Source organism: Equus quagga, chromosome 6, assembly GCF_021613505.1.
Source record: "Equus quagga isolate Etosha38 chromosome 6, UCLA_HA_Equagga_1.0, whole genome shotgun sequence".
Classification (NCBI taxonomy): Eukaryota; Metazoa; Chordata; class Mammalia; order Perissodactyla; family Equidae; genus Equus; species Equus quagga.
The window spans coordinates 135285125-135312186 of NC_060272.1; the positions used below are offsets into that span (position 1 = coordinate 135285125).

At 49.3% G+C, this 27062-nt stretch overlaps 1 protein-coding gene across 1 annotated transcript in view; it reads right to left on the minus strand.

Moving 5' to 3' along the window:
* Window positions 1-27062, minus strand: part of LOC124240822 (constitutive coactivator of PPAR-gamma-like protein 1) — a 109588-nt gene that overhangs the window by 19758 nt on the left and 62768 nt on the right. Inside the window, exons 9-12 of the mRNA XM_046663917.1 lie at window positions 19599-19686; window positions 17661-17888; window positions 14927-15101; window positions 4644-4893 (exon numbers count right to left, since the gene is read on the minus strand). Of these exons, the coding sequence (XP_046519873.1) occupies window positions 4644-4893; window positions 14927-15101; window positions 17661-17888; window positions 19599-19686 (741 nt within the window). The remainder of the gene's footprint in view (window positions 1-4643; window positions 4894-14926; window positions 15102-17660; window positions 17889-19598; window positions 19687-27062) is intronic.

Consider the following 27062-nt stretch of genomic DNA (forward strand, 5'->3'; position numbering starts at 1 on the left):
ACAGTCTGTCTCGTCACAAGAATGTGAGCTCTGGGATAAGGGCCTCGTCTGTCTTTCCCGGCCTCACCCCGGGAAGGCTCCACCCTCCTTGGAACCTCCACTCAGATCTGGCCCCTTGCGGTCTCCACGGTGCGGGTTCTGGAGACGTGGCTGCGTCTTCCCCTGCCCTCCTGACTGCTGTTGTAAGGTCATACTGAGCACTAAGTAATGTGTGGGTTCTGAGTTCATGAGAGAAACCTCAAGGAGACCGCTACCTCCCCGCTGGGTGTGCCTGCCACAAACACAGAAACGGACTCCAACCGTGAAGGAACATGGACAAATCTAGACTGAGACAGAGTCTATGCAGAGGCTGACAAACTGCACCCAGGGGCTGACCACGATGTCCTGGGGCGGCCGCAGCCGTCCGTTCACAAGGGACTATCGGCAGAGCCCTGGTCTGCAGCAGACAATGCTCCCTCTACAGACGTCCAGCTGAAGGGAGACAGGGAGCCGGGCTGAGGGGACACATCAGCTGAACACAGCACAAGCCAAGACTCTGTTGCAAATAAAAGACAGTACTGGGACAACCGGCAGAATGCGAGTGAGACCTGTAGGTGAGGTGCATCAGCATCATCTTTCTGATTTTGATAACATCCTTGTTTTCCAAGAGACACACACTGAAGAGCTCAAGGGCAAAGGGCATCGCACCACAACCTCGGGTCAAGGGACTGAGAACAAACACACAGACCCGTGGAGAGAAGAGGAGAACGCCGCATGTAGAATGTTCACATGTCGGGCCAGCCCCGTGGCCAAGTGGTTAAGTTCACACGCTCTGCTTCAGCGGCCCAGGGTTTTGCTGGTTCAGATCCTGGACGCCAACCTACACACTGTTCACCAAGCCATGCTGTGGCAGCATCCCACATAGAAGAACTAGAAGGACTTGCAACTAGGATATACGACTAGGTACGGGGGCTTTGGAGAGGAAAAAAGAAAGCAAGATTGGCAACAGATGTTAGCAGAGGGTCAATCTTCCTCACCCAAAAAAAAAGCACACTTAAAAAAACCCCCAAAAAACCGTTAACGTGTGGGGAACCTGGGTGATGAGGAACAGTCACCAACTCTTTGTACTAACCTTACAATTTCTTCAAGTTTGAAATTATGCAAAAAAACCAAAAAAGATTAAAGAAAGGGAGAAGTCTTTGTGGATGACAGCCTGGCCTTGAGATGGTTGACCCTGCCCTGCCCGAGCCATCAAGGCCCAGGGTCACGCACTTGACCTCCAGCAGGGCCACTTGACCTCAGCAGACCCTCTCCCATCACAGGTTGCAACTTCTCCAGAAAAGACCACTGGGCTGCCAGCCCCGCCCCAGTCACCCTCGGTAGGCCCTCAGAGGCAGGCACCAACTCCCTGCTCGACCTTGCCAGGCCCCTGCCGTGCCCTCCACTCTTGACCCTGAAACTACAAACCTCCTATTCAGCCCGTCCCCACATTCTTAGTAGGTGATGCCCATCAATCAAACAGAGGCCGCGCAGGCTGTCTTCCTTCACCTGCTTGTCCCATGGCCCAAAATGCAGCAGGCAGAACGGATTCTCTCAATGGAAGCAAGTGGACCAGCCTGTGTCCTGGCCCCAGATCCTTGGACTCGTCCCCACAGCTGCTCTGCCTCATCTCCCCAGCGAGCTCCTCTCAGGATCTGAAGCTGCGCGTCTCCAAGTGAGAAGCTCCCTGGCCCCATGCGCCCACCCTGCACACACGACAGTCTCGTCACGACCAACCACGTCATCTGGCCTCCACCTGCACACCGGGGGCCTGCACTGTGCTCCCCACAGCTTCTCGACACCACAGAGACAAGCAAAGGCCAAGGCTCACTCCAACACGAACCCTTCCCAGTTCCTGAGACTGCTGGTCATATTTATTAATCTTTCAAGCTCTAAAATAAGTACGTTTTTTTATAAACCACCACAAAAAATCAATAAAGATTGTCTTAAAAACGGGGACCAGGACAATTGTAAAATCTGGGAAGACTTTACGAAGGGACCTAAAACAGGCAGAGCTGTTTCTGGAGTAATGGCTGAGGAAGGGGCGCGAGGACTGAGGCAAGCGAAGAGGACAGCAGGGCCACCTAGCAGCCCCGTCTGTGCACCTCGGGCGTGCAGCGCCCCACGACGCAAGAGCACAGACAGATAAGACGTGAAGGTACCACCGTCTCAGGGAGAATGAAACGACTTCAGTGCCTCGCTCCCACCAACACAACAGCGGCTCACACTAATGCAGGGCCACCTCGTCCGAGGGCAGCTACACGAGCCTCAGGGCAGCACCACGTCTTCATTCAGGCTTGGCGGAAGCTGTGGGTCAGGTTCAAGAAGGACAGTCAGCTGCCCCACTAGATTCAAAGCCACACATCATTTTAAACTTGAGAGAAAGAAAAACAAAGTAGCCAAATTTATTACTGCTAATTGGATCTCAGAGCACCCAAAGTCTTAATCTTAAATTTTTGGCTAATATAAGATTTTTATTGATAAAACCGGGCCTGTAAATGAATTTTGCATTAGAGGAAACATAAGATTCTAAAACCAAAAAAAAAGAAATTGTCTTTCCCACTAGTTAATCCTCACTGGAGCTAAAGATGAGAAACTGCCACACTGTGCTCACTTAGTCGACCTCATTTAATTAAGGAAAGGTTCCTAAATAAGTCACTGGCCTTAAAGTCTGTTATGAGTTTAAGAAACTGCAGGAAACACACACCCCACTAGAGCTCTGTCCTCGTCCAGAGTTGAGCAGGCAAGACCCAGGGGGGTGAGGGGCCCGAAGAGGGGGTCCAGCCCAGGGGCTGCAACAGCTGGGTCTGGGGCAGTGAGAGGCAGTGAGGGCCCAGGGGCAGCTGGGCCCCAGGCTCTGTCTTCAGCAGAGGGAGAGCTAGGATGGGCAGGCTGGAGGCACCAGAAGTCGTCGAGCACACAGGCATCTGTGTACCCTCATACACATTGCACGGGCCCAGGGGCAGCGAGTGGCTATGAAGAGCCTGGTGTCTGACTGCCCCACCACCAGGAACCACGGCTGCGGGAGAAAGGGCATCTCTGGTGAGGCCAGACATCTCTGCAGGGAAGTGAGCAAGTGCTCACAGAATGACGAGACACATCAGAAGGACACAGAAGCCCAGAGCTGACAATCGAGCACCAGATCAAGTGAGGGCAGCAGTGGACTGCAAGCCACTGAAGAAGACAGCCGCAAGTCCACGTAACATAAATGCGCTGAACTCTGAGGACAGCAGTGTTTACACCCTCTCAAAGTGCCTCCCACGAAGCTTGTATCAATTATAAGGGGACAGAGCAGCCGCGCTGGAGAAGCCTGCAGACAGCCCCTCGGCCACATGGCCGGAGCACAGACCCACGGCCGAGACGAGACCACAAGGAGCAGAGGGCAGCTGTGCCCTCCGCCATGTCTGCTGAAGGACCCCCAGACTTCACCTCTGAAGGCCAAGAGAGGGTCTGAACCGGACCCTGAAGTTAAGACAAAAACAGGGGGGGCCGGCCCAGTGGCACAGCAGTTAAGTTCGCACGTTCCACTTCAGTGGCCCAGGGTTCACCAGTTCGGATCCCGGGTGTGGACATGGCACCACTTGTCAAGCCATGCTGTGGTAGGCATCCCGCGTATAAAGTAGAGGAAGATGGGCACGGATGTTAGCTCAGGGCCAGACTTCCTCAGCAAAAATGAGGAGGATTGGTAGCAGATATTAGCTCAGGGTTAGTCTTCCTCAAAAAAAAAAAAAAGAAAAGAAAAGAAACAGGGACCTGATGGTGGTGATGCTCACATGGCTATACTGTGGTTCTACAGGGAAGTGTTCTTGTTTGTTTGAAAATCACACTCACTTATCTGGGGGTAAAAGAGCTCCTTGTATTATACTTGCAAATTTTTCCTAAGTTTGAAACTGGTTAAAAAAAAACCCTGAATAAACTAATGAACCTGATTCAGGTATGCATGTCAACTCAATTTATCTCCCAAATGCCAACAGTGTCTGACAGGCACGCAGGGCCCCTTGGCCAAGAAGGCCTGGAAGCACACAGGGCCCAGAGCTGGGTTTTCAATCCCTCTCTCCAAGGAGAGGAGCCGGCCCCTCAGACATAACGGGTTCTGCGCAGGGCAGGGAAGCACAGGATGAACCTGGGCCTCTGATGGTGCCAGAAAGAAAGGACACACTGGGGGGACAAAGGACACAGGAGCCCACTGAACAAGCTCCCAAGGCCCGAGCTGGGATAATGTGAACAACCAAACAAACAAGGACACATCAGGTTATAACCACAGAAATCAAATAGCCGCCACAAGTCCATACTGTGGACGTGTGATCAGATAAATGAGGGGAAGAAAAGTACGTTCTTCCATAGAACAATTCCATATATTGTATGATATAGCCCCCAGAGAGCCTTCAAAACCTTTAAAATTTAAAGGATAAACTGTTTAAAATCATTATGATACTTAAATGAAACACACATTCACAAATATACCTACTCTGTTACCACATCATATGGCATCAATTCAAACCCACCTGGCATTCACACGGCCTGCGTTTCTACAGCAGGTGTAAACATGAGACGAAGACAGCATGCCTCATCCGGAACAGCCCCCAGTGATGTCACACAGACGCGTCTCCGAGAGGCACACCTACCGTAGGACGCAGCACAGCACCGTGAGATGGGTGGGCACACTGGCCGGGTTGAGCATGGCGGGTGTGTCCGACCTCATGCAGGCCAGGAAGGCCCGCATCCTGCGGTTCTTGTCCTCCACGGCCTTCCCCAGCCACAGCCTCTTCAGGTTGGGGCAGGTCCACTCCCTGAAGGCGAGGGCTTCCACCAGCTCCGGGGTCTGAGGAGACTTCCCTTTGTAGGCTGCCCACTCCTTAATGATCACCGGTGAGACTACAGGAAGAGAGAGCAGAGGAGCGCCATTTGTGCCCATCCCACGGCGTGAAGCCCAACACAATAAACGCTCTAGGAACTACAGTCTCGAGAGGCCACTCTCATGTAGCAATGCCTCCTTGAGAGCAAGCCACCGGGCACCGATCCTCCCGTCTGAACACTGTGCTCTCGACTCTGCGCACTTCAGTGGCTCCTTCAGATTTCTAGTCAGGCCACCAACACAGGTCTCAATCAAATCATGACTGGATTCCCCACATAACGAGTATGCATAAGTCAAGGATGCTACACAAAATTTGCTGTAATATTTTAAACCCGTTAATAGTCTTAGTGATATCAACTGGTATAATTCATAGAAGCATGTGATTATCGTGGAAATCCATGGAAAATCCAATTTAGATGGCTAATCTTTTTCTACACAGATAAATACTTTTACTAGTTAGATCTGAGAAATAATTTGCATTTGGTAGCCACTTTCCTTGAGGACTTCTTACTTTAACAAATGTAACTGTTAAACTCTGTTTTAAAGATTAACAAGGACAAACTACAATGTGGCGAGACCCCAAAAGCCTAGTAAGACAGCAAGCAGAAGCAAGATTCTGTGTTTTGAAGTCCCCGGTGACATCAGCATACCGTAATTCTGTTCAGCAAGATTGAAGACAAAGCATAAAATTCCCCATTTCACCTCAAAAAAAGCAAGAAGTTCTAAGTTGATACAATACAAAACAGTGACCTTTTATCTACAGTTGTTTTACCACTATCAAACACACAGACATTCACATTTTCCCACAAAATTTCCAAATGAATTAAGGGAAAACTACAATGGGGGAAGGCAATGAAGATAAGGCACACAAGTGTGACAAGTCTTCCCCAACCGCACTGAGCCCACAATTGACAGGCAATTGGTAGGAAAAGGTGGGCGTGCATCTCCTAAGTAACAATTAGCTCGCTTTGGTCAATAAACAGCAGAACTGAAGCAGAGCCCAGCGAGCCCCCTGGACCAGGCACGGCCTTCGCATGGCACACAGCTGGGACAGCACCATGATTCTGATGTGACCTTCGACACGGCAACTCCATCCAAATAACCATTCCCCACCTCGGCTCATTTTCCCTAAAATAACACCTACGGCAGCTGAGAGGCTGGGAAGAACCCAAATCCTGACAAAGCGAAGTGATTAACTGGCTCATCTCTAGCTCTATCCAACTCTAAACAGGGTCAGGCAAGACAGTCATCTCTTCAAATGTCCTGAAGAATGTCCAGGGTCAGATACCTGGACACGCACCCTGTGTCAGCAAGAGGAAAAGCGCAGCCCACCCCAGACAAATCAGGGGACGTGCGCATGGGGGGCACCGTGACCAGTCACTCGCGGGACCCGCCTCCCAGGAGTAGGCTGCTGGAACTGGGTGCTGCTGAAGTCAGTTCTCCAGCAGAGCAACCCTTGTCACTGGCAAATCCCTTTCATTTACACTTGAATATCTCAGTGTTAAAACGTTCAAGGAAAATTTAAAACACTTAAAATGTTTAAAGTCTACCACGTCAAAACAGAGATATACATGTACATATAAATACATGCATCTTTGTATTTATCAGTAATTTTAGGTGCCAAACAGAAACGCACAAAGTCCCCACGGTCCAGCAGACTCCGTCCTTGGACTCACAATCCAGTCCACCCTCCAGCTGCCACAGGCTGCAGTCACACCGCTCCGCGCAGCGCCGCACGCAGAAGGCGCCGTCACACCACGGGCCCTCCCTCCCTCAGGCAGCGTCCACCCCCGCCTTGCCCCAAAGTCTCAGAGGCTGGCACCCTCTCAGCCCCAGAAGAACAGGGGAAGGGAGATTACAAAATGAGTCATTAACCAATTGCTACATTTTGATTATGTTACTCCACAAAGTTCATTTCCATGCCCAAAAGGGCAAAAATCTATTTTTTCTATGAAACATCTTCATTTTGGTGGCAAAGATTTATTTAAAAGAACTGATTAGACTTTATCTTTGGTAGTAGAACCAGTTAATCTAGGTTCTCTCATTTTTCGCCCCCAACATGCACACACGCACCCATCCACTACACACACACGTGCATACCCACCACACACACACACGAACACAGAGTACGAGTTCAGTGCATCTTCAAACACTTCCACTATAGTGTCAGGACTCGGTGAGTTTTCTCATGCTAGGTGTTCTTGCTAAGTCAATCTTCATCTTCCTCCTTTTCTTTCCTTTTCATCAGCTCTGTCCTCACCTCTCCTTTATAGTCTTTACCAATCATTTCATTTTATCAAGGCTCTTCATTCTAGAAATAAACTCTGGGTGGAGGACTTCCATTCTTAAGTTCAGAATGCTCAGACCGTACAACTTCATGCTCCCAGGTACATCAGAGGTGAGTGAGGTCAGGGTGCTGGGTCTGTTCCCCCCGAGGGTGGCCTGGAGTGCCCTATACACTAGGTGGGGCTCAGAAGGCCCCAAGTGTGCCCTGAGTTTACCTGGCCTGATGCTGTACGCCCCAGGACCAACCTGATGCTTAAGAACTCCCACGCCCAGACAAATGACTGCCCGGATCCTAGAGCAGGGACATGTAGTCAGTGCCCACCGGGAGCACAGGACAGGGCGGGACACCAAGCTGAGAAGCAGCTCGGTGTGTTAACTCCTGCTCACTGCTCTAAGCATTTCTGTTGCCTGTCTGCACTACTCATGACAAGAACAGATCAAATCTAACTCGGAAAATACATCTTCATCTGGTAAAATAATGTGCAGCAACACATGGCCACCTGCTCCCGACGTGCTTTGTTTTTCACATGCGTGTGTCTGGTTTTAAACACCCAGACATCTGGAGATCTTCTGTGTACACCACCACTTCACAGCCATGGAACCTTGGGCAGTCACTAGCAAGTATTCACTGAGCCCCTACTGTGTACCAGGCAGGGCCAGGACACAGCAAGGCACGTGGCACCCAGGCTCAGGGGCTGAACCCCACTGCCCAGGCGAGGTGGAGGAGTCTGAGCCTGGGACCAGACACGAAGATAGCTCTCTGCTGCGGAGAAGCAGAGGCACCTGGAGCCCTGCTACAGTTACAACTACGTGAGATCAACTGATGTCATGGAGGCTCCTCACGCTAGATTCACTAATTCAAGATTGGTGTTTTACAGAGTAACGAATTCCAGGGCACAGCCCACTTTCGGGTTCACATGCAGCAGCCTCTGAGCTTCAAGCTCCGAGCACGGGCAGCTGGGGCGCGCACGGCACCTCCTCTCCCTCTAGCTCTGGGCTTCTTCCCAGGTGGCTGCTGCCCAGGAATGGGGCTCAGTCCCCGAACTTCAGTTCATGGGAAAGGGCAGATGCAAAATAGCCAGCTAATAGCAAGTAATCTGGGCTCTTATCATTTCTGCAGAAAACACTGGTTATCTGCGGATTACTGGGACGGTCTGGGACAAGTGGATTAGGAGAACACCCTGAGCACACACATCCGGGACTCAGACCAGAGCGGTGTGGTACGCGGCCTTCTCTGATGGCGCCGTCCTGGGGAGACGTGCTCATGCTGCCTGGTTAAGACAGAACAGGAGAATCCCAGCGCCGAGCCAATCCAGCTGCCGTCCACGAGGAAATCTTGCGTACATCACCATCAACAAACATTTATCTCAGCCTTTCGGAAAATGCACCTTTTCAAGAGGGAGACCACTTCAAAAGACTGAATACCAAACCGTCTTCCTTACTCACAATAAGCCGAATCATTACACTGGCAAAGCAACTCCAGGGCACAGGTTTCTGTGTCGGAGGCTAGATTTATAAGGCACTTTCTTTACCAAAAACACCTGTTTAAAATACAACTTCAGGACATAAAATACTGTCACACTTGAGCTGCCAGTAAAAACCCAGTGTTTTCCATCAGACGTTAACCATCTTCTACCAATATCACATTTAAACACACGACAACCAGCCAGCTGTGTAACGCTGATTTGGGATCCATTCCAGACTGGGAATAATGAGGAGGTTTCATTGTATAAGCCAATTCCAACTGACCGGCAGTGGCCACCTGGAGCGCCACACAACAAAGCGTGTCTCCCAGCTCAGGCTGGAGCTTGGTGCTCAGCAAGCGTGCCCGCCTCGGGCTGCGGACGAGAGAGTAGCATGCAACACGGGTATAGGTGAGAAGGAAGATGGGGATGAATGGCTGCCCAGACACCCCTGACTGGGCCTGTGGTCTGCGTCCGTGCATGTGCGGGTATTCAGAGAAGTGCCATTGCTTTACTTGCTGAGCTTTCCTGGGGTTATGGGGAAAAAACCCAAAACCACACAAATAAATAAAAACAGAACTCCAGTCCTTCATATCAGGGCAGAAACAGAAAAATGGGTGCAATGACAGCTGTTCCTTCCTTCTGAATTTAGGAAAACTGCCGGTACCTTCCAGGGAGCGCTGTGCGCAGGCAGCAGGGTCCCGCCAGCCCTCCCATCCTCACTGCGCCTCTGTGAGCGCTGCCCTCAATGGTTGAAATCCTTCCTTGAGCCTTCAATCTCTGAGGCTGGGGCAGCCCACTGTCCACAGAAACACATGTGTTCAGGAGGGCACGTGGGAGAGCTCAGCAGTACAGACACGTAGATACACGTGGTTCCTAGTCTTCACGTTCCCCAGTTGGGTCGACTGGAAGCTCAGAAGTTCAAAGACCTGTGATGAACACGAACCCAAGCACAGCACCGCCCCTGCGTGGCGGTCTCTGGAGTTCGGCTACTCAGAGCTCTGAAAGGAAAAGGCAGTTCAATAACGCTACTCCTGGAAAGCTTTGTGGAATAAAGAAGTTCAGATTACTAGAACAGCTTTCATCAAATCACGGGGAAATGTTCATGACAACCAGTTTTCACACGTATTTGAACAGCCCACTAATACTGTTGTGTTAACGTACTCTGTTTTATAATATAACCCACAGTGAACAGATTAAAGTTTATTTTTAATTAGCAGTACCAATTATTTGGCACAAACAAAATTTCTAAAGCAAACTGGAGCAGGAAAAATCAATGTTCCTTTTGGCTTTTCTTGATAGTTAAAAAAAGCAGAGAATCAATATGGGAAAACCCTTTATAAAAATAGTATTGGCAGTCTATAAAGCTGCTTCCTATTTCCATAAATTCATCTCATGTGTCTATAATTTACATTCATCTACTTTATTTTACTTAATTCTGAGGTACTGCAGAGACTTGTTACAGAAAACAGAGGTCAGTTTCGTTAAGTGGACGATAATTTTAAAATGTGCAAATCACTGGGCTTTACTTCCCAGATTTTTAACTCTTCAGCCACGGATGAGGCAACCTCCTATCCTGCAGTCTTTCCAGAAGCTGACCCCCTTCTTCACCTTCGGGGGTTACCAGGGGAACCCTGGGCACTGAGGGGGCTCCAGGGAGAAGGGCCAAGGGGCAGCAAAAGGCAGAGCCGCCTCCAGGGCCAAGCGCCTGTGGGAAGCAGTCGCCCATCTGGATTCCACCCACGAAGGCCTCCAGGCCAGGGCCAGCTCAGCCCCCAGCGCCCATCTCCAGGCCCAGCCTTCGTCCCCACAGCTAGAGACAGCTCCCCAGTCCCACCTCCCTGCAGGCTTCCGCTTGCTCCCCCCGTGGCACTTGGAATTCCACCACAGTGACTTCAGTAGCATTCTGCCATAATAAACAGCATTCTGATGAATTCCCTAAAAGTAAAACAGTAGAACCTAGGGATGGACAGAGAGACAGAGAAAATAAACCGCCAGCACAGAATTCAACGGGACTTTGACAGGCTGGAAGTTTTTCAGCACCTGACTGTAGACATCCTACTTTAAACATATGACTGTAGAGATGAAACTGTGTCAGTCACATGAGAATTCATGGTGGATTAGGAACACTTTATCCTAAGCCTTAACCAGGAGATTAGATTTCCCAAGGGACACACATCTTAAACCTAGTGAGAGTCCCATGTCTTTAAAGAACGCTGTAGACTTCACTATGCCCTGGACTACTTGTCTCTGACAACAAGCCACCCGGGGAAACTCAAGAGGCGCGGTGAGTTCACCAGGAACACGCATCTGCACACACGTGTTCTGAAGCCGTGCTGGAGCGAGACCCTCAGGTCCAGAAGTGGCTGCACCACCTACAGGGTAGGAGTTCGCCTCGAATCACGCAGCACAGTCCGGTGACCAGACTCCAACGTGGACGGCAGGGCAGCGGGCACATGAAGGACAAACCGGCCCAGGACCGCACGGTGTGCTTGCACGTGGGTTATGAATCTCCAGCAAAGCATCACAGATCCACCTCATCCACGTATGGTCCAAGAGCAACTGTGGGTCCAACAAGATTCCCACAGACTCATCCTTCAAATCCCGTCAGCCAAGAACTCCCGAGACCATTCCCGGTCAGCCTCTTTCACCACAGTCATTCATCGTCATTTCCCCATCTATCCAGGGCGTCAGGAAGCCACAGCATCTTCTCCTGAGGAACGCTAAAACACGCAGTCACTTGGCAGCTGCTTCAGGCACAGATACGTAAACCAGTGGCATCCTCAGAGTCTGTGTCAGAGTTAGCTGGAACCGAAGGACCGGTCCTGGGGACTCACATCAGTGCACGCGCTGTTACTCAGATGTGAGGTCCACAGTGCACAGACCGACTTCTCACAGGAGGTTTGAGCAGGCTGGGGGCATTCAGGCCCAACACTCACGGCAGGTTCTCAGGATGAAATCCTTCCCTGTGGAGAGCTGGGGTTCCAGTTATTGTGATAATCAGCGACGCGTATCACTGACAAAAACCTGTCCTATAGGCTGTTTTTCCCTTATTAATGTAACCAATGCATGAAACAAGTCCAATTTTATCAGTTCCCTAAAAAGGCCTAGATTCTGCAGCCACATATGAAAATCTCACCCACTGTAATTACAGAGCCAAACAAGTCTCTTAACTTGTACACTCAGGTCAAACCGACACACCCTCTGTCCAGGGGCAAATTTTTATTCGTAACGGCACTTTCATAACACATTCCTTGAGGCCACATTTAAGTGCCAGGGGCTGACGCTGCTCCATCTGGGCAGCGGGCACAGGGACCGCCCTTCCTTTCCCATCTCGAGGTTTCACCTTTGCCTCAGCTCAGCAATGCATCCCTGCCCACCCCCCTTTCTGTCAGAAACATCACTCTCTCCAACCCTCAGAGGCTCCCCCAGCCTACAGAAAAGTCAAAACCCAGGTTCTTAAGTTCCCCGAGCAGAAAGACCACAGCGTGCCAGGCGCAGACCCTTCACAGACCCTCAGCGACGTCACATACTCCCACGCATGGGGTCGTCTCCCACATACCACATCTCGGGTCTCCACTCTGACAGGCCATTGGCCGGATGAGTTACTCACTCTTCATTAGTGCCAGACACTCCTCTGAGAGGGATGCCCACAGCAGTAACAGACATAGACCCTACTTCCACTGAAGAAGTATCAGCTCCTAAACCTCGCTCAGCCAAGCGCAGCCTCAGCCCCTCCTCGTAGAGAAGCACCCCACTCCAGTGTGGCCCCAAGCCCAGCCCTTTCCCTTCCTACCAGCTGGCTCCCTTTTCCAAACCACACCTGAGGGATCCTCACCCAGTGCTTCTTGCCTTCGCCAAGAAAAGGGGCACAGGCCTGGCCCCACCCTGCCCTCACATCACTCCCTCTCCACTCTCCTGTTCTCACTGATAAATTCAGAGACCCAGGTACACAGCACTAACCTGACATAGTCTGTGTCCTGAGGCAGAGCGAGGCGGCAGGGGACGGAGGCAGAGGGAGGAAAGTAAATAGGCACCTTGTGGATTCTCTGAAGATGCCATCTGCTGAGGACATGGCATACCTCCTTCCCCTTTCCTTTGGGGTCCCCAGAGCCTCCTCCAACCAAGGTCAAGGCCCCACACCCAGAGACTCAGAGAGCTGCCCTGACTCCTCCCAGAGCACACTACCTTCTCCACTTTCCCCATCACCCACGCCACGCCCTCCAGCCCCAGCCAGTGCACCCACGGTGGGCCGGCACCCACCATCTCTGTGACAGCGCCAGGCCCTGCCTCGGGTTCTGCACTCAGCCCCTCACCACGATGGGCTTCCCTCTGGCTGGCGCTCAGAGGGTGTGGGTCTGCCCAGTGAACACCCTCCCCTGCCTTCTGCTTCCCCTAAAGGACGCCTGCACCACCACGTACAAAACACCAATGAGCAGTGAGCACGTTGCACGCTGCCAGCTGCGTGCTCGAAATTTTAAACCCACAGGCCTGCAGCAGGGCAGGAAAGGCCGAGACCTCACCCGAGAGCGCCTGCCCCACAGCTCAGCCCTGAAACACGACCTCTAAACTGGAGGGGAGACCACGACAGCAGGCGACAGCAGATGAAGGGATGCCCACCGCCCACCAGTGCGGTGCAAACAGAGCACACCAGCCATACCCAGGCTCCTCAATGAAGCTGGAAACACTGTAAAGGAGAGCCCGTCCCAGGGTCCACTTGAGGGCCCCACACTGTGACCAGTGAAAACACCTGAGGGGTTTGCTGCATAAAGGTAACTGTGTTGCGCTGGCCCGGTGGCATAGTGGTTAGGTTTGTGGGCTCCACTTCGGCAGCTCAGGGTTTGCAGGTTCACATCCCAGGCAGGGACCTACACCACTTGTCAGCCATGCTGTGGTCGTGTCCATATACAAAATAGAAAAGACTGGCACAGATGTTGGCTTAGAGCCAACCTTCCTCACCAAAAAAAGGTAACTGTGTTTTTGGAATGCACAAGCAAATGGAAGAAAGAATATCCTTTCACTGTGAAAGCAATGCAGTGCTATGGGGCTAAGGACACAGAGGAAGTGAGCTGCACCCAATCCTGCAGCACTGGACGCTCCAGGCCCAGCAGAACCAAGGGGCCAGTGAGGAACGGAATGGGGACACAGCTGTGGGGCCAGGGTGGCTTGGGAGGGGGAACAGGAAACTGATCGCCCTGTGCAAAGTAAGAAGGTCCTCCTTTCTGAGCAGAGGAGTCACATAGCATGAGAGGAGGAGGGTGCACGTCAGGACACACCAGCCTCTGAAGAGCATCCGTAGAACATGCGGCATTTCATGTGGCGTCTGCAGCCTGACAGAGGCCCTGCGGAGCCAGCATCAGCTCTTCTTTCTAGTCACCATCACACAAGCCCAGCAGCCACTCCCAGGACAGCTACCCTCGAGTAAGGGCTGTGACGGATGCTTCATGTTAAAGGCCTACAGACTCACAATTCTGTCACGGTAATCAAACAGAAAACCTACGACTCCACAGAACTGGGGTTTCAGCATTGCCAGGATCTCCCTAGTTTAGAGTTCCACAGGTGAGACCCATGCCCACCCTCGTCCCTGAGCTGGTCAGCTGCACGTCACCAGGCCTGCGCTGACCCGCCAGACAAGCAGGTGATCAGTCACTAAATATCCTTAGTTTGGAGGATGGTCTAGTCAATCTACAATTTCTGCAGTTCACAACATTATCTTAGACTGTATGTATTTCCCACTAAACACACTACAGTGACTTGTACCACAATGGCCCACCTGAAGATGGAAAAGACTCTGACCTCAACTTTGGCCAACATTTCACACAACGCTTCCCTCCCACCCCCCAAGGCAGCCAGCAGGAGGTCTCCGAGGAAAGTCATTCCCGGGCCTCTCAGACTTAGAGCTGTACACAGAGACACACCAACTGCACAGAAGGGGCCAGAGGACAGTGGTAGAACCCCCAGAACACTGAGCCCTGTCCTGTGGACACCGGAGCAGACGCTGCTGGCCCCTGCCTGCGACGTGGAACCACAGCAGCATGGTGATCCTCAGCACCCTTTCCAGATCAACCTTCCGTTTAAAGCGTAAACCTGCCATTTACATTTTACCAAGTAAACAACATGACTCGGACATTAGTGAGTGAAAAAAGCCCGTGGCTCATCCTCCTTTCCTGAGGCCCCGACGAGCCCGCCTCCTTTACACGGGGCACTCGGGCGAGCTCAGTCATGATCCTTCTAAGGCTTGAGAAAATGCACAAGAGGTTACGAAGTACCGAGGAAAACAAACAATGGATTTTACAGTACATACATTCTGGTGGAAGTCTGTTCTTTCTAAAAGCAAGTCTCTCAGTTTTCTTTCTGCTTTCTGCCAAGCTAAACAGGACTCCGTAAACATACTGGCGAACTGGCCTATAGAGCAGGGCGGCGGGAGGCAGGTCTTTGCTGGCTTCATCTTCAATAGAAACAGCAATTTTGATTTCACCCTTTGCATGGAAGAAAGCAGAATAATATTGCACATTTTTCATGTTGAATTTACAATAAACTCACAGAAATACACTGCATTACCCCCAGTTAATGACATTGCAATTCTATTCCACAGCAATTGCTTAACAACTTGCCTACATTGAGACGTTTAGGGAGAGCTCATTTAACAGTTTGTAGTCAAAATACGCACTCGAAGAGTCAAAATAAAATCCACTGTTTTATTTTTAATCTGGAACCAAGAATGAAAGAAAACTACGTGGATGATCCCAGTCTTTGAAGTAATCTAGACAGGTAACATCAGACAACAAATAGAACAGAAAATCCTGAGGATCCTGAGGCCTTGCAGATTTTATTTGCGTCAAGATGGTCACGTGAAATGAACTTGTAATTTCCAATGACCTATATGACATCCAGGAAATGGATGAAACCTGAAAATAAAATGATCAAATTTTCTTTACCAAGCTCTTCCATGAAAATTACCACATGCAGAAGCCATCTACCTAGGAGAGCTCTCTTCAGTGCTATTTGCTTAAAGTCCTCGGCAGGCAGCGGGCTCTGGTGAACGCAGAGGCCCCGGCAGACTGTCTCCGGAGTGGGAGGGTGCGCACGCCGCAAGGGCTGGGCATGAGGAGTCCACTCTGCTCACGCTCCATGGCCAACACGGCAGGGGTTCCGCTGCAGGACCCACCAGGAGACACCTGACCACTGTAGACTCTGCCGTCCCATCTTAGATATTTTACGGCATCAGGTACACCGAGAGATTTTGCAAGGAATTTTGTTTATGTATATTCGTAACACAAAAATATATTTATGACCTTCCATTAAATTTATTGGTATACACTCTTAATAATAATTTCATAACATTTGCACTTTCACATAAATTTAGTCCTCAAATTGGTCTTTTCCCTTGTCCTCAGCACCCTCCTCCTCATCAGCCCAGTAGCTCCACGTGGTGTGCACTCCCCTAGGGGGACCTCCTCTCACTGTGACGAGGCTTCCTGGCTCTGTGTGGCTCTGAAGCCCCGCCTCTCTGCAGGTGTCTCAGCTGGGACAATTTAGTACCAGAGCTACTCAGCTCGCAGGAAGCAATGTACTTTGGAGTCTAAACTTTTCCCTAACATACTGAAAACTTCTATTCCCTAATATACTGAAAACTTCTAAGTGGCATTTTAAAATCTGAAAAGACAGTCGAGTTCACTTTTCTCAAACTCAGTCATCTGATCAGTATTTGCCCTTGAAATTGGTGAGCACTGAAGAGGAGGACAGTCAGTCTGTGTCACTCAGACTGATCCAACCGACTGTCCCGAGTCAGATCTACCAGTGTGGGCGGGGCGGAAACAGCTGGTCCAGGGACCTTACATCCCAAACAACCCCCAGGGAAAGGGCGCACTCTCCCAAAAACCTGGGTTCCCTTAAACTTAGCAAAATTCTCTTTCCACAACAGTAACTTTTCACTTACCCTTATAATTTATGTTGGACCTGAAAAATAAAATGTTTACCTTGCAAGCATAATCTGAAAAGGGACATACATGCATACCCATATCAAAAAATAACGGATGAGACTAGGAGGCAATTACAATTGAAAAACAAATTAAAGGAGCTGAGTAAACAGTGCTGGACTAACTATTCTCCATGTCGTTTAAGTTATAAAAGTAAGCAGTGCTCAGATTACTCAATTAATGGTGAAGTCCCACTTGGGAGTGCTGTGGAACAGGAGTGACTGCTGCATTTGTTGATTCCATTCTACAAACCACAGACGGATTACAGAAAATAGGAAGAAAAAGGCCTGATTATATATGGTGACGTAGATGCTGATGAAAACAGGTTAGAAATACATGGTAGTAATAAGCCAATTCTACGTGAGCAATCTGGTCACCAACGTAACTTGTTAACCTATGGGTCTATGCGGATAAATACTACAAATCACTGAGGAAATTTTAAATCCATTCAAGACGCCAAGATTCAAAAACAACCAATGCCACACTGTGCCTCTACTAAAGCACACGTTCCAGACACTAAGACGCAAAACCATGGCACTGTGTAAAGGGATAGCTGAGTTTTCTGACTATGCATATGTTACAATATCCTGCATTCCATTCTTGCTGTACGTGCCACAAAATCACCCTCAGGGAGGTAGAGGAACGAGTTAAAGTGCAGGAAGCACTATCAGCCTCTCAGAAGGGGGCATTTCTAGGACAATGACAAATCAGACTGTATGTGACATCGGAACTAAAGCTGACACTACGCGTAACCACGGGGTGAGAAATCTTGAAATTAGAAATTAAAAGAATAAAATTACAAGTCAGAAAACAACATATTAATTAGAAGTTTCAAAAATATTTTATATTAAATTGAAGGGGAAAGTGAGACTTTTCCCAAGTTGTTCTTTTATTTTATTTACAGGTGTAAGTTTTCATCTTTTTTCCTCCAAGTTTAAGAAGGGGGAAATGAACTTTGTTTCAAATAGTTTACAAGATAAAAAACCGTTCCAAAACGAGCAGGAGGGCACCCCCACAGGAGTAACCAGGGCAGGAGGCCACCCCTGGGCCTGCACGTACCTTCGTCAGGACGTGGAAGATGTAGGGGTACATCAGCCCCTTCTTGTGCCGGTGCTCGGCCACTCTCAGCACCTCAGGCGCAACAGGGGGCAGGGGTGGGGTGGTGATGTCCATGTGGTTCCTGGTGGGCATGGACAGGAGGCACGGGATTGGCTGGACAGTGCCAATCTGGCTCCCCTTTCCTTCAGCGAGCTGGCTGCCCGAAGAGGCAGTGGACGAACCTTCTGCCTACGAGCAACGGGCAAGAGGAGAAAATGGGTTCAGGTCACGTTTCCACACCTTTACCGTGTCTGTGCACTTGTAACACAGAGTCCTGTCTGGAGAGGTGTGATGAACAACTCCACCACTGAGGACGAGGGGTGGAGAGTGGATGCCCACTGTGCCTGTGTCAGGGGGAAGCCTGGAGGATGTTGCAGCTTCTGCTGGGTGACCCCACGCATGGCTCCTTTGGCGAGGCCCCATGGGGTGAAAGTGGCTTTCTGTGGTTGCCACCCCCGGGCAGCCACCCCGTCAGCTAAGTCCTGTGTTTCTGCTTTCCTTGGAGACCCTGCCTAGATGAGAACTAACACCCAGGGAGAGAATGTCATTTGTCACGATTACGTGACCAGAAACTCATAGAACTAGGACTCACCTCTAGGCCTGACTCAGACCTGCTCTTCACCACCACAGCCGGTATTTACAGAATAAACAAAACCCACACTTGGCCATTCTCTTTGGTCGTTATACAGCCCCAAATTAAGTATAAGCAGGAAACTGTTTACCGAAAATTACAGCAAAAATACAAGATAATCCCACTTAAAAATGATGAGTTAGATCTATATTTGCTGACATAGAAATATGTGCACGATATATCGTCAGTCAGAAACACTCGTGCTGTAACAACCAACCACCCAAATCCGGCAGGTCCTGCACCAACAGGAGCACGGATGCTAATGGACCCCTCAGCGATGGCTCGCTGCAGCGCAGTGAGACCCAGGACACAGACAGCAGAGGGGGACTCCTGCTGCCTCTTTGTGAACTTCAGCAAAGTCCCAACGGTTTACCAACAGCAATTATTATTTGTACAGTAAAAGGCTTTTTTTCTTTCTCACAATAAATGTTGGGAATTATAAGTACTTACTTCTTTATTTTGGCCACACTAAAGAATAGACATTTTTCTGTTTTGAAACAAAATGTATTCTTTACAATGGTAGGTAATTAAGTGCTTAATTTTACCCTTTAAAACACAAAATGCTAAAATCAGTCTTAGGAATGACTCGTGGATGATTGACGAGTGTCTCTTGTACTGTCCACTCCCCAGATGTAGACCTAAGCAGCTGGAAACGCTCTGGAAGATGCCTCGCAAATAACAAGTATCTGCAGAGCACATCCGTGCTTATGGACAGGACAATCACTCAGCAGCGAGCACTTCAGAACTTTACACAGCTTTCTGATACTCTGCCACCTCGCACTTACACAGACAAGCCCCCCTGCAGCTAGAGATAGGCTCATCCCAGGGTCATGGGTGGGGGCAGACGTGGCTCTGCATGTCAAAAGATCCTTCTAGAGGTCACTCTTAACAGGCAGATGGAGGAAAAAAGGGGGAAATGGAATTTAGTTTATTTTCATGTTTAATGTATACACCCCAGGTGCCTTCTCACTTAATCCCCACAAAAACCCCAGAGAGATGAGGGCTCTAGAAGGCTCTAAGTCCTTGCTAAGAGTGCAGCCAGCAGACGGGGGAGGGTTTCACCAGGCCCAATCATCCGGGGAAAGAAAGCAGGCGGGGATGGTGGGGCCCTGGGGTCCTCTTTCCCCTCCCCTTCCCTCTCCCCCAGTGTCTGTGACCCCTCCCCACTTCCCCTACTGTCTATATTCTTCATAAGGCTTAAAAAGAGAGAGGGCATTGTGTTTCAACTCCACCTGCTGGGCATCAGGACTAAAGAAGAAAACAACTACCTTTGTTTGGTCTCCTGGGTCTCCCCGTGCTTGAGGCTCCGAGGGGCTTCCTGTCTTCTCCCAGCCGATTTTGTTCCCACTGATATGGCTGCACAGAAAGTGAAGAGGACGACTGATTAGTGTCAGCACCCCCACACGCCCATAGGATAAGGGCCGCGCTGAGCAGCCGTCTCGAGGACATGGGGTGCTGCACTGACCCCATATCCCGAGACTCCAACCACAGGGACACTCGTGCCCACTCCAAGCAGCCAGTGGTGACCCCCGCTGTGGGGAGGAACATTCAGCACCTGGCCCGGGCCGGCCACACAGCCTGGAGACCCAGGTTGTGCGAGCACCCAGCACACAGAGGGGGCAGCCCGGAGAGCCAGGATGTGTAAGCACCCAGCACACAGAGGAGGCAGCCTTGCCTTCAGGGAGCTCAGCCCTTTGGGAGAAATGAGATAAAACTCACATTTAACTGCCAATCATCAGGCAGCAGAAAAGTGTCATCTGGAGCAAATGCTACTCATAACTTACAAATAAACATAAGGGATCACGTGCCACGTGACAACACGGCACTGCAGCCCACCGTGGAAAGGACGTGGGAGCCAAGGCTGGTGACAGAGAGGGAAAGGACTTGCAAGCTGGGGGAGCGGAGTTAACTGAGTCTTATCTGGGGAATGGCTTTCTTTGGCAAAGTAGTAAAAACCGGGTTGGGAGAAGAGATGGGGAAGATTACAGAGTGTCTCAAATGCCAGAATGAGGTGTTTCAATCAGCACTTTTTAAAAACTGTGGGTTTTGACCCATTAGTAGCCTGGGAAAACAATTCAGTGGGTTTAACCAGAATTTTTTAAAAGCTGACATGGAACAGACCAGATGCAGGGAATGTGGTATGAATGGTATTACTTTGTAAGTTCTCTGTTTGTGTATTATGGGCCACAGTGTAAAGGGAAGTTTACTGTGGTCCCCAGGCAAACTCCATGAACAGCATTAACCTTGGGGGAGCAGGGACTCTCCCGGAGCAGGGATCAGGCCCCGCCCCAGAGCTGCAGCCCCCAGCAGATGGGATGAAGTCACTGTGGGGATGGCGGGGGCAGCTCCAGGCATCCACCCTTCACTCATCTCTCTCCTGCAGGGTTCCTCACCAAAATTAGCTTCTAAACCCAGTGCTGGCTACAAGGCACACCGGTGCAGAGAGTTTTTATTTGGCGTGCCTTTCTAACTGACCCACGTGACAGATGGAAGGATTTTAAGACCCACTAATTCTCCAATTTCCAAGTGTCTTCATGTTAGTTCCATAACAAAACAAATAGCTGCAAAAGAACAGGAGAGATGAGAAGGGTGTCCCATCTTAAACCAGGAACACTGTCCCATGTGGTCATGTCTGAGGGCCTCGTTCTAGCTCCTCAATCCCAGTCACGGGACAGGACACCTTAACGCCTCCACAAGAAACGGGGGCAGTTGCCCAGCATCCAGGCTCCTGGTCTTCAGTGAGGACTCAGAAATCACAGCTCTGTCCAAGAGGCCAGTCACAAGTGCGAGCTCAAACGACAACTGTGCAAAACCAGAGGAAACTCTGGTGGGGAGGGGGAGGTGCCCATGGGGAAATGCAGGTCTCCTACAGGCAGAGCGACTCATCCTGTCTAATTGAGAGAGAAACGAGGCCTCACAGGGGAGAGCAGATGAGAAGCTGGGGAAGGTCGAAAGAGAACTCTGGCTGCCCTGCTCTTCACTGAGCGTGCACCAGTCAGCACGCAGTCGGTGAGCTGCCTCACGCTAACCACCATGACTGACCGCGAGCAGTCTGTCAGCAAGGAGGAAGGCAGCAGCTCTGAACTGACCTGGAACGTGGCATCAGCAGAGCCGCTTACGCACTTCCTCATAGACAGGTCACTGACGTTTATCCAGTGAAATTCTACAACTAATTACTTGGCTACTTACAAACTTTATAAAGAGACAGAACATCTATTACTTATAATTTTAAACATTTAAGTATAACATAGCTACAAAAAAACACACTAGTCACGAGTACATGGCTTAATGAATGTCCAGGAACTGAACATGCCACGTAGGCAATAATTGACATGCAAGGCTGACAGCCCAGAAGCCCCCAAGCCGCTGCAGAGACTTCCTTCCCCAAGGACAACGCGGGAGCCGTCTTCTCACGGACTCACAGGACGTCACTACATGTCCTGCACACAAGCTCCTGGTGGGGTCCGTGGAGGACAAGCATCTCCCACGCTCTGCTGGACAGCAGCCCTCCCTCCTCACGACAGACTGCAGCCTTCAACACGCGACACCTCGGCCTGAGTGGCTTGGCCGCAATGGCATCTCAGGGCAGCCTTCCCAACCTCCTCAAACCTGCGACTCTCACGCCGTGTTTCCTTCACGGCCTGGATCACATTCAGCACCATTTCTAATTACTGCGAATGAATAATCATACAATCGTAGCATAAGGGTGCATGGCAAAGACAGTGCAGACCTGGCTTCTCCTTCACGTGACATCACAGAGCCACCAGACACGCAGCCCCCAAGGGCACAGGCCCTGGGTCTCTACATGGCACGGGGACAGTGTGGTGTGGAGACCATGCCTCACTACGAAAGTGGAAAGCCTGTCCCACGAAGATCACACAGAACCTCTATTTACAAAGCTTTGTTTTGTTCTACACAGATTATCAAACTAAAAATGTCATAATCTATACGCTCATGTGGCCTTCTAATAATCGTATCACAAAATCTAAAATTCTGCCTGAAAAGCAGCTTGACAATAGCCAATTTTTTTAAAGTCCAGAATATCTCAATAGGATAACTATATTCCTGATTTATAACTTAAAAAAACAAAACATTTGAATATGACAAATGCCTTATCTTGAAGAACAGATGGATTAGGAATTTCAGAATCTTTCTACATACAGTCAAGTTTCATTCTACCCAACTGCTCACATCTCACAATCACCCTTGGAACGAGTGACGTGGACACAACATTGCATCAGCTGTGCCTCGGGAGACCTGCTGAGACCACACAGGCCACAGGGGAGTGGAAGGCCCGGGCAGGAGGCTGCGTGCACTCCCATGTTGAACCCCTGCACACCCAAGGCAGATAAGATCCAGGCTCAGGAAAGGGATCCACACTTAACCACACCTCCATTCCAGGTGACAGAAGACGACTACCCACCCACCCAGACAGTGGCGGTGAGAAGGGCCAGCACCACACTGGCCCAGGGACCCTCAGCGGTGCAGTGAGGCCTCACTCACACCAGGACATGCATAGCTTTGTCTGCACTAAAGCTACTCGTGACAGCAAACCATCCTACCTGCGGAATTCTCTCCTATACGTTTTTCTGGTCAGCAGGCTGGTGATACCAGGATGAAATGGACTGGTGTCCACTTGCACCAAGTGTAAAATTGTCTCAGCCATCACAGTGCGTTTGCACTCCTGTCCCCACAGCCATGAGTGTAGGTTGCCATGACAGAGCAGAAAAGGAAAGTGGCACTGCCCACAGGCTGCCCCACTAGTCAACATGAAAGAAGGAAAAGCAAGCAAGACCAAAGCAGGGAGACCTGTCATGGAGCGGCAATGGGAGGGCAGACCCACGGCAGCAAGGCCAAGTGTGCGCAAGGCCCGACATGCTCAGCCTCTGAGGAGACTTCCAACAGTGTGCCACCTTTTCACTTCTGCCTGCTCTCAGCTCGCGAACCGGGGCACTCAGTGCCACCCGCTCTCATCTGATAGAGCCCAGACCTCTGGCCACAGCTCCCTGGGAGGGAAGTGTGGGACTCACACACGACACCCTCCATCTTCCTAGCCCCAAACCCAGCTACTGTCACACATTCAGGGTCATTCACTAAGTCAGGAACAGAACAAGTGTGGTCCCATCCCCACGTACGTACGCAAGCAGGCACAGGGAGGGCGGCCGCCTGCTTCTCCCTTGGGCCTCTCCCACCCTTGAGGGAGGTTCAGACACCAACGGGTGGGAGCTGAGCTCCAGGCAACATGCCCATGCTGCCGGTGGTAGGAGAACAGCACAGACTCCCCGTGACGGCACAGAGGAGTACGAATTTTTGCCAACACATGAAAGTAATTCACAAGTGTGTTTATGAGAAGATGTTAGAAATGTTACCTTGTGTTAAAAAGTCAAAATATAAATGTAAACAAGCTACTTGTCTGGAACAACAGCCTAACAACTGGAAAGGAAACTCTGGCTGATGTAGCCTGTCTGGACCAGGGACGCTGGGGTAAGGTAAAGCGTGATTCTCTGTGGACCACACAGCTTCCTCAGGAAGGAGCCAAGAGGACTCAAAGCACAAGGAAAACATCAATTCCACTTGGAGGAAAGAGACATATCAGAAGCATATTTCCTGGGACACCAGATCACCTTGCTCTGAATGAAATTCTTTATGTGTTTCACATTAAAAATGAAACCAGATCAACAAATGGTGCTGGGAAAACTGGACAGCCACATGTAAAAGAATGAAAATTGACCATTCTTTTTCACCATTCACCAAAATAAACTCAAAATGGATCAAAGACCTAAAGGTAAGACCTGAAACCATAAGGCTTCTGGAAGAAAACGTAGGCAGTACACTCTTTGACATCAGTATTAAAAGGATCTTTTCGGACACCATGCCTTCTCAGAGAAGGGAAACAATAGAAAGAATAAACAAATGGGACTTCATCAGACTAAAGAGCTTCTTCAAGGCAAATGAAAACAGGATTGAAACAAAAAAACAACCCACTAACTGGGAAAAAATATTTGCAAGTCATATATCTGACAAAGGCTTAATATCCATAATATATAAAGAACTCTCGCAACTCAACAACAAAACATCAAACAACCCAATCAAAAAATGGGCTGGAGACATGAACAAACATTTCTCCAAAGAAGATATACTGATGGCCAATAGGCACATGAAAAGATGCTCATCATCGCTGATCATCAGGGAAATGCAAATCCAAACTACACTAAGATATTACCTTACACCCATTAGAATGACAAAAATATCTAAAACTAATAGTAACAAATGTTGCAGAGGCTGCGGAGAAAAAGGAACCCTCATACACTGCTGGTGAGAATGCAAACTGGTGCAGCCACTATGGAAAACAGTATGGAGATTCCTCAAAAAATTAAAAATAGAACTACCATACGATCCAGCCATCCCACTACTGGGTATTTATCCAAAGAGCTTGAAGTCAGCAATCCCAAAAGTCCTATGCACTCCAATGTTTATTGCAGCATTATTTACAATAGCCAAGACATGGAAGCAACCTAAGTGCCCAGCAACAGACGAATGGATAAAGAAGATGTGGTACATATATACAATGGAATACTACTCAGCTGCAAAACAGAACAAAATCATTCCATTTGCAATAACATGGATGGACCTTGAGGGAATTATGTTACGTGAAATAAGCCAGCGAGAGAAGGATAATCTGTGTATGACTCCACTCATATGAGGAATTTAAAATTATGGACTAAGAACAGTTTAGTGGATATCAGGGGAAAGGTGGGGTGGGGGGTGGGCACAAAGGGTGAAGTGGTGCACCTACAACACGAAATGACAAACATTAACGTAAAACTGAAATTTCACAAGATTGTAACCTATCATTAACTCAATAAAAAAATTAATTAATTAAAAAAAAAAACAATGAAACCAGAGGGGCCAGCCTGGTGGCATAGTGGTTGGGTTCACACACTCCGCTTCAGCAACCTGGGGTTCATGGGTTCGGATCCCAGGCACAGACCTAGCACACCGACTCATCAAGCCATGCTGTGGTGGCATCCCACATACAAATAGAGGTAGATGGGCACAGATGTTAGCTCAGAGCCAATCTTCCTCACCAAAATTAAAAAAAAAAATCAGAGTTCTAGTTTTTCATTGTGCCCACAGACAGTTTTTAATAAGAGTGATGGATGTCACTTACTGTGTTACCCCTCAGCTAATTTAATTCACAAAGAACCCAGAGGCCTCCCATCCCTGCTGGGTGCACTGGGCTAGGGAACTCCAGGTCACACAGCCACAAGTGGCACCCAGAACCTGGCATGTGAGGTTGCAGGACCAGCGCCTTCCTGAGGTTCACCTTCCACAGCCCAGGCCTGGTCCCATGGGGGCCACGTGGGCCTGCAAAGCTCATCCGACAGATGCTGCCATGACACGACACCTTGGAGCCAATGTGCACACAGGGGACAGGGAAGCAGAACAAGTCTACACCAACGAAGCCAAAAGTGGAGAGAAATTAAGTTAGTCTTCTCTCTTAATAGGGCTTCTAAATATCCATTTTAAAATGTCAGTAATGACGTACAAAAACACTGAAGCAATATTCAGTGCACATGTACATATTAACATCTATACACACAAATGAGAACACATACTTACAAAAGTATATTAAGTCTAAAAAAGTGAAAAAGGCCAGGTGCTGTCCCTGAGATAAGATCTGATTATTGTAAAAACCATGTTAGCATACACACACAAAAAAAGGTGTTTGAATATTCACCAATCTTTTGAAAACAGCTGTATCTCTAGAGGTGGGATCATGGGGGATTTCCTACATTGTACTCTCAAATGTTTTGAGTTCTATAACTCTGTACTGAGATGGTAATTATAAAAAAATATATAAAACAAAGAACTAGAAACTTCAAATTAGCAACCTCAGATTGGATTCAAATTCTAAAAAACCAATGAATCTATGAAAATTATATAAAGTAAACACCTCCACAAGGATTCAACCAAAACAAGATTACAAGAATTTGGCAAAGGCCAGGGAAGAAGAGACTAGAACACTGCCTTAATGGTTTTTTAATTTTAACCAAGAATAGAGCAAGAAGTACACGCTGATATACTCTGAGTAAAGAAATAGGAGAAAAAATTGTTTCGTTAGCAAGTAGCACATTCCTTTCTTAATTTACTTTGAAATAACCGTCAGGGTCTGGAATCACTGCCAGGCACCAGCCGGGCCCCTTGGCAGACATAGCACCACGGCGGAACAAAAGCTGTGTGTCTACAGTAGTGAAGAGAGATGATGTGAGGAGACTCAGGGCAGTTTCTGTGGCGTGACACCGCTCATCTCAGTCCAGTCCTGGAGGGACACCTGATTGCCACAGGGGCCTCTTGCAGCCCCAGACTCCTCGTCCAGCACAGACTTGTAAACGGTACAGGGACACCTGTTGACTTCAAGAGAGCAACAACCAGGACATCCATTCCAGCTGTATGTGGGGAAGACACCTGGACACTGCCAGCTGAAGAGGCTGAAACGCGAGGTACAGGATTAAAGGAGGAGGGGAACACATCAGACACGAGTGCACGCACCATGCATGCATATATGTACATGTATGTGCATACATGTAGACATACATACATTTGCGCGCCATGCGTTTGTGCAAACGTAGAAACACACCATGCATGTGTGTCTGTGGGCACGCATGCATCACATGTACATACATCATATACACATACATCATATGCACGCACACACAGTGAAGGTGGAC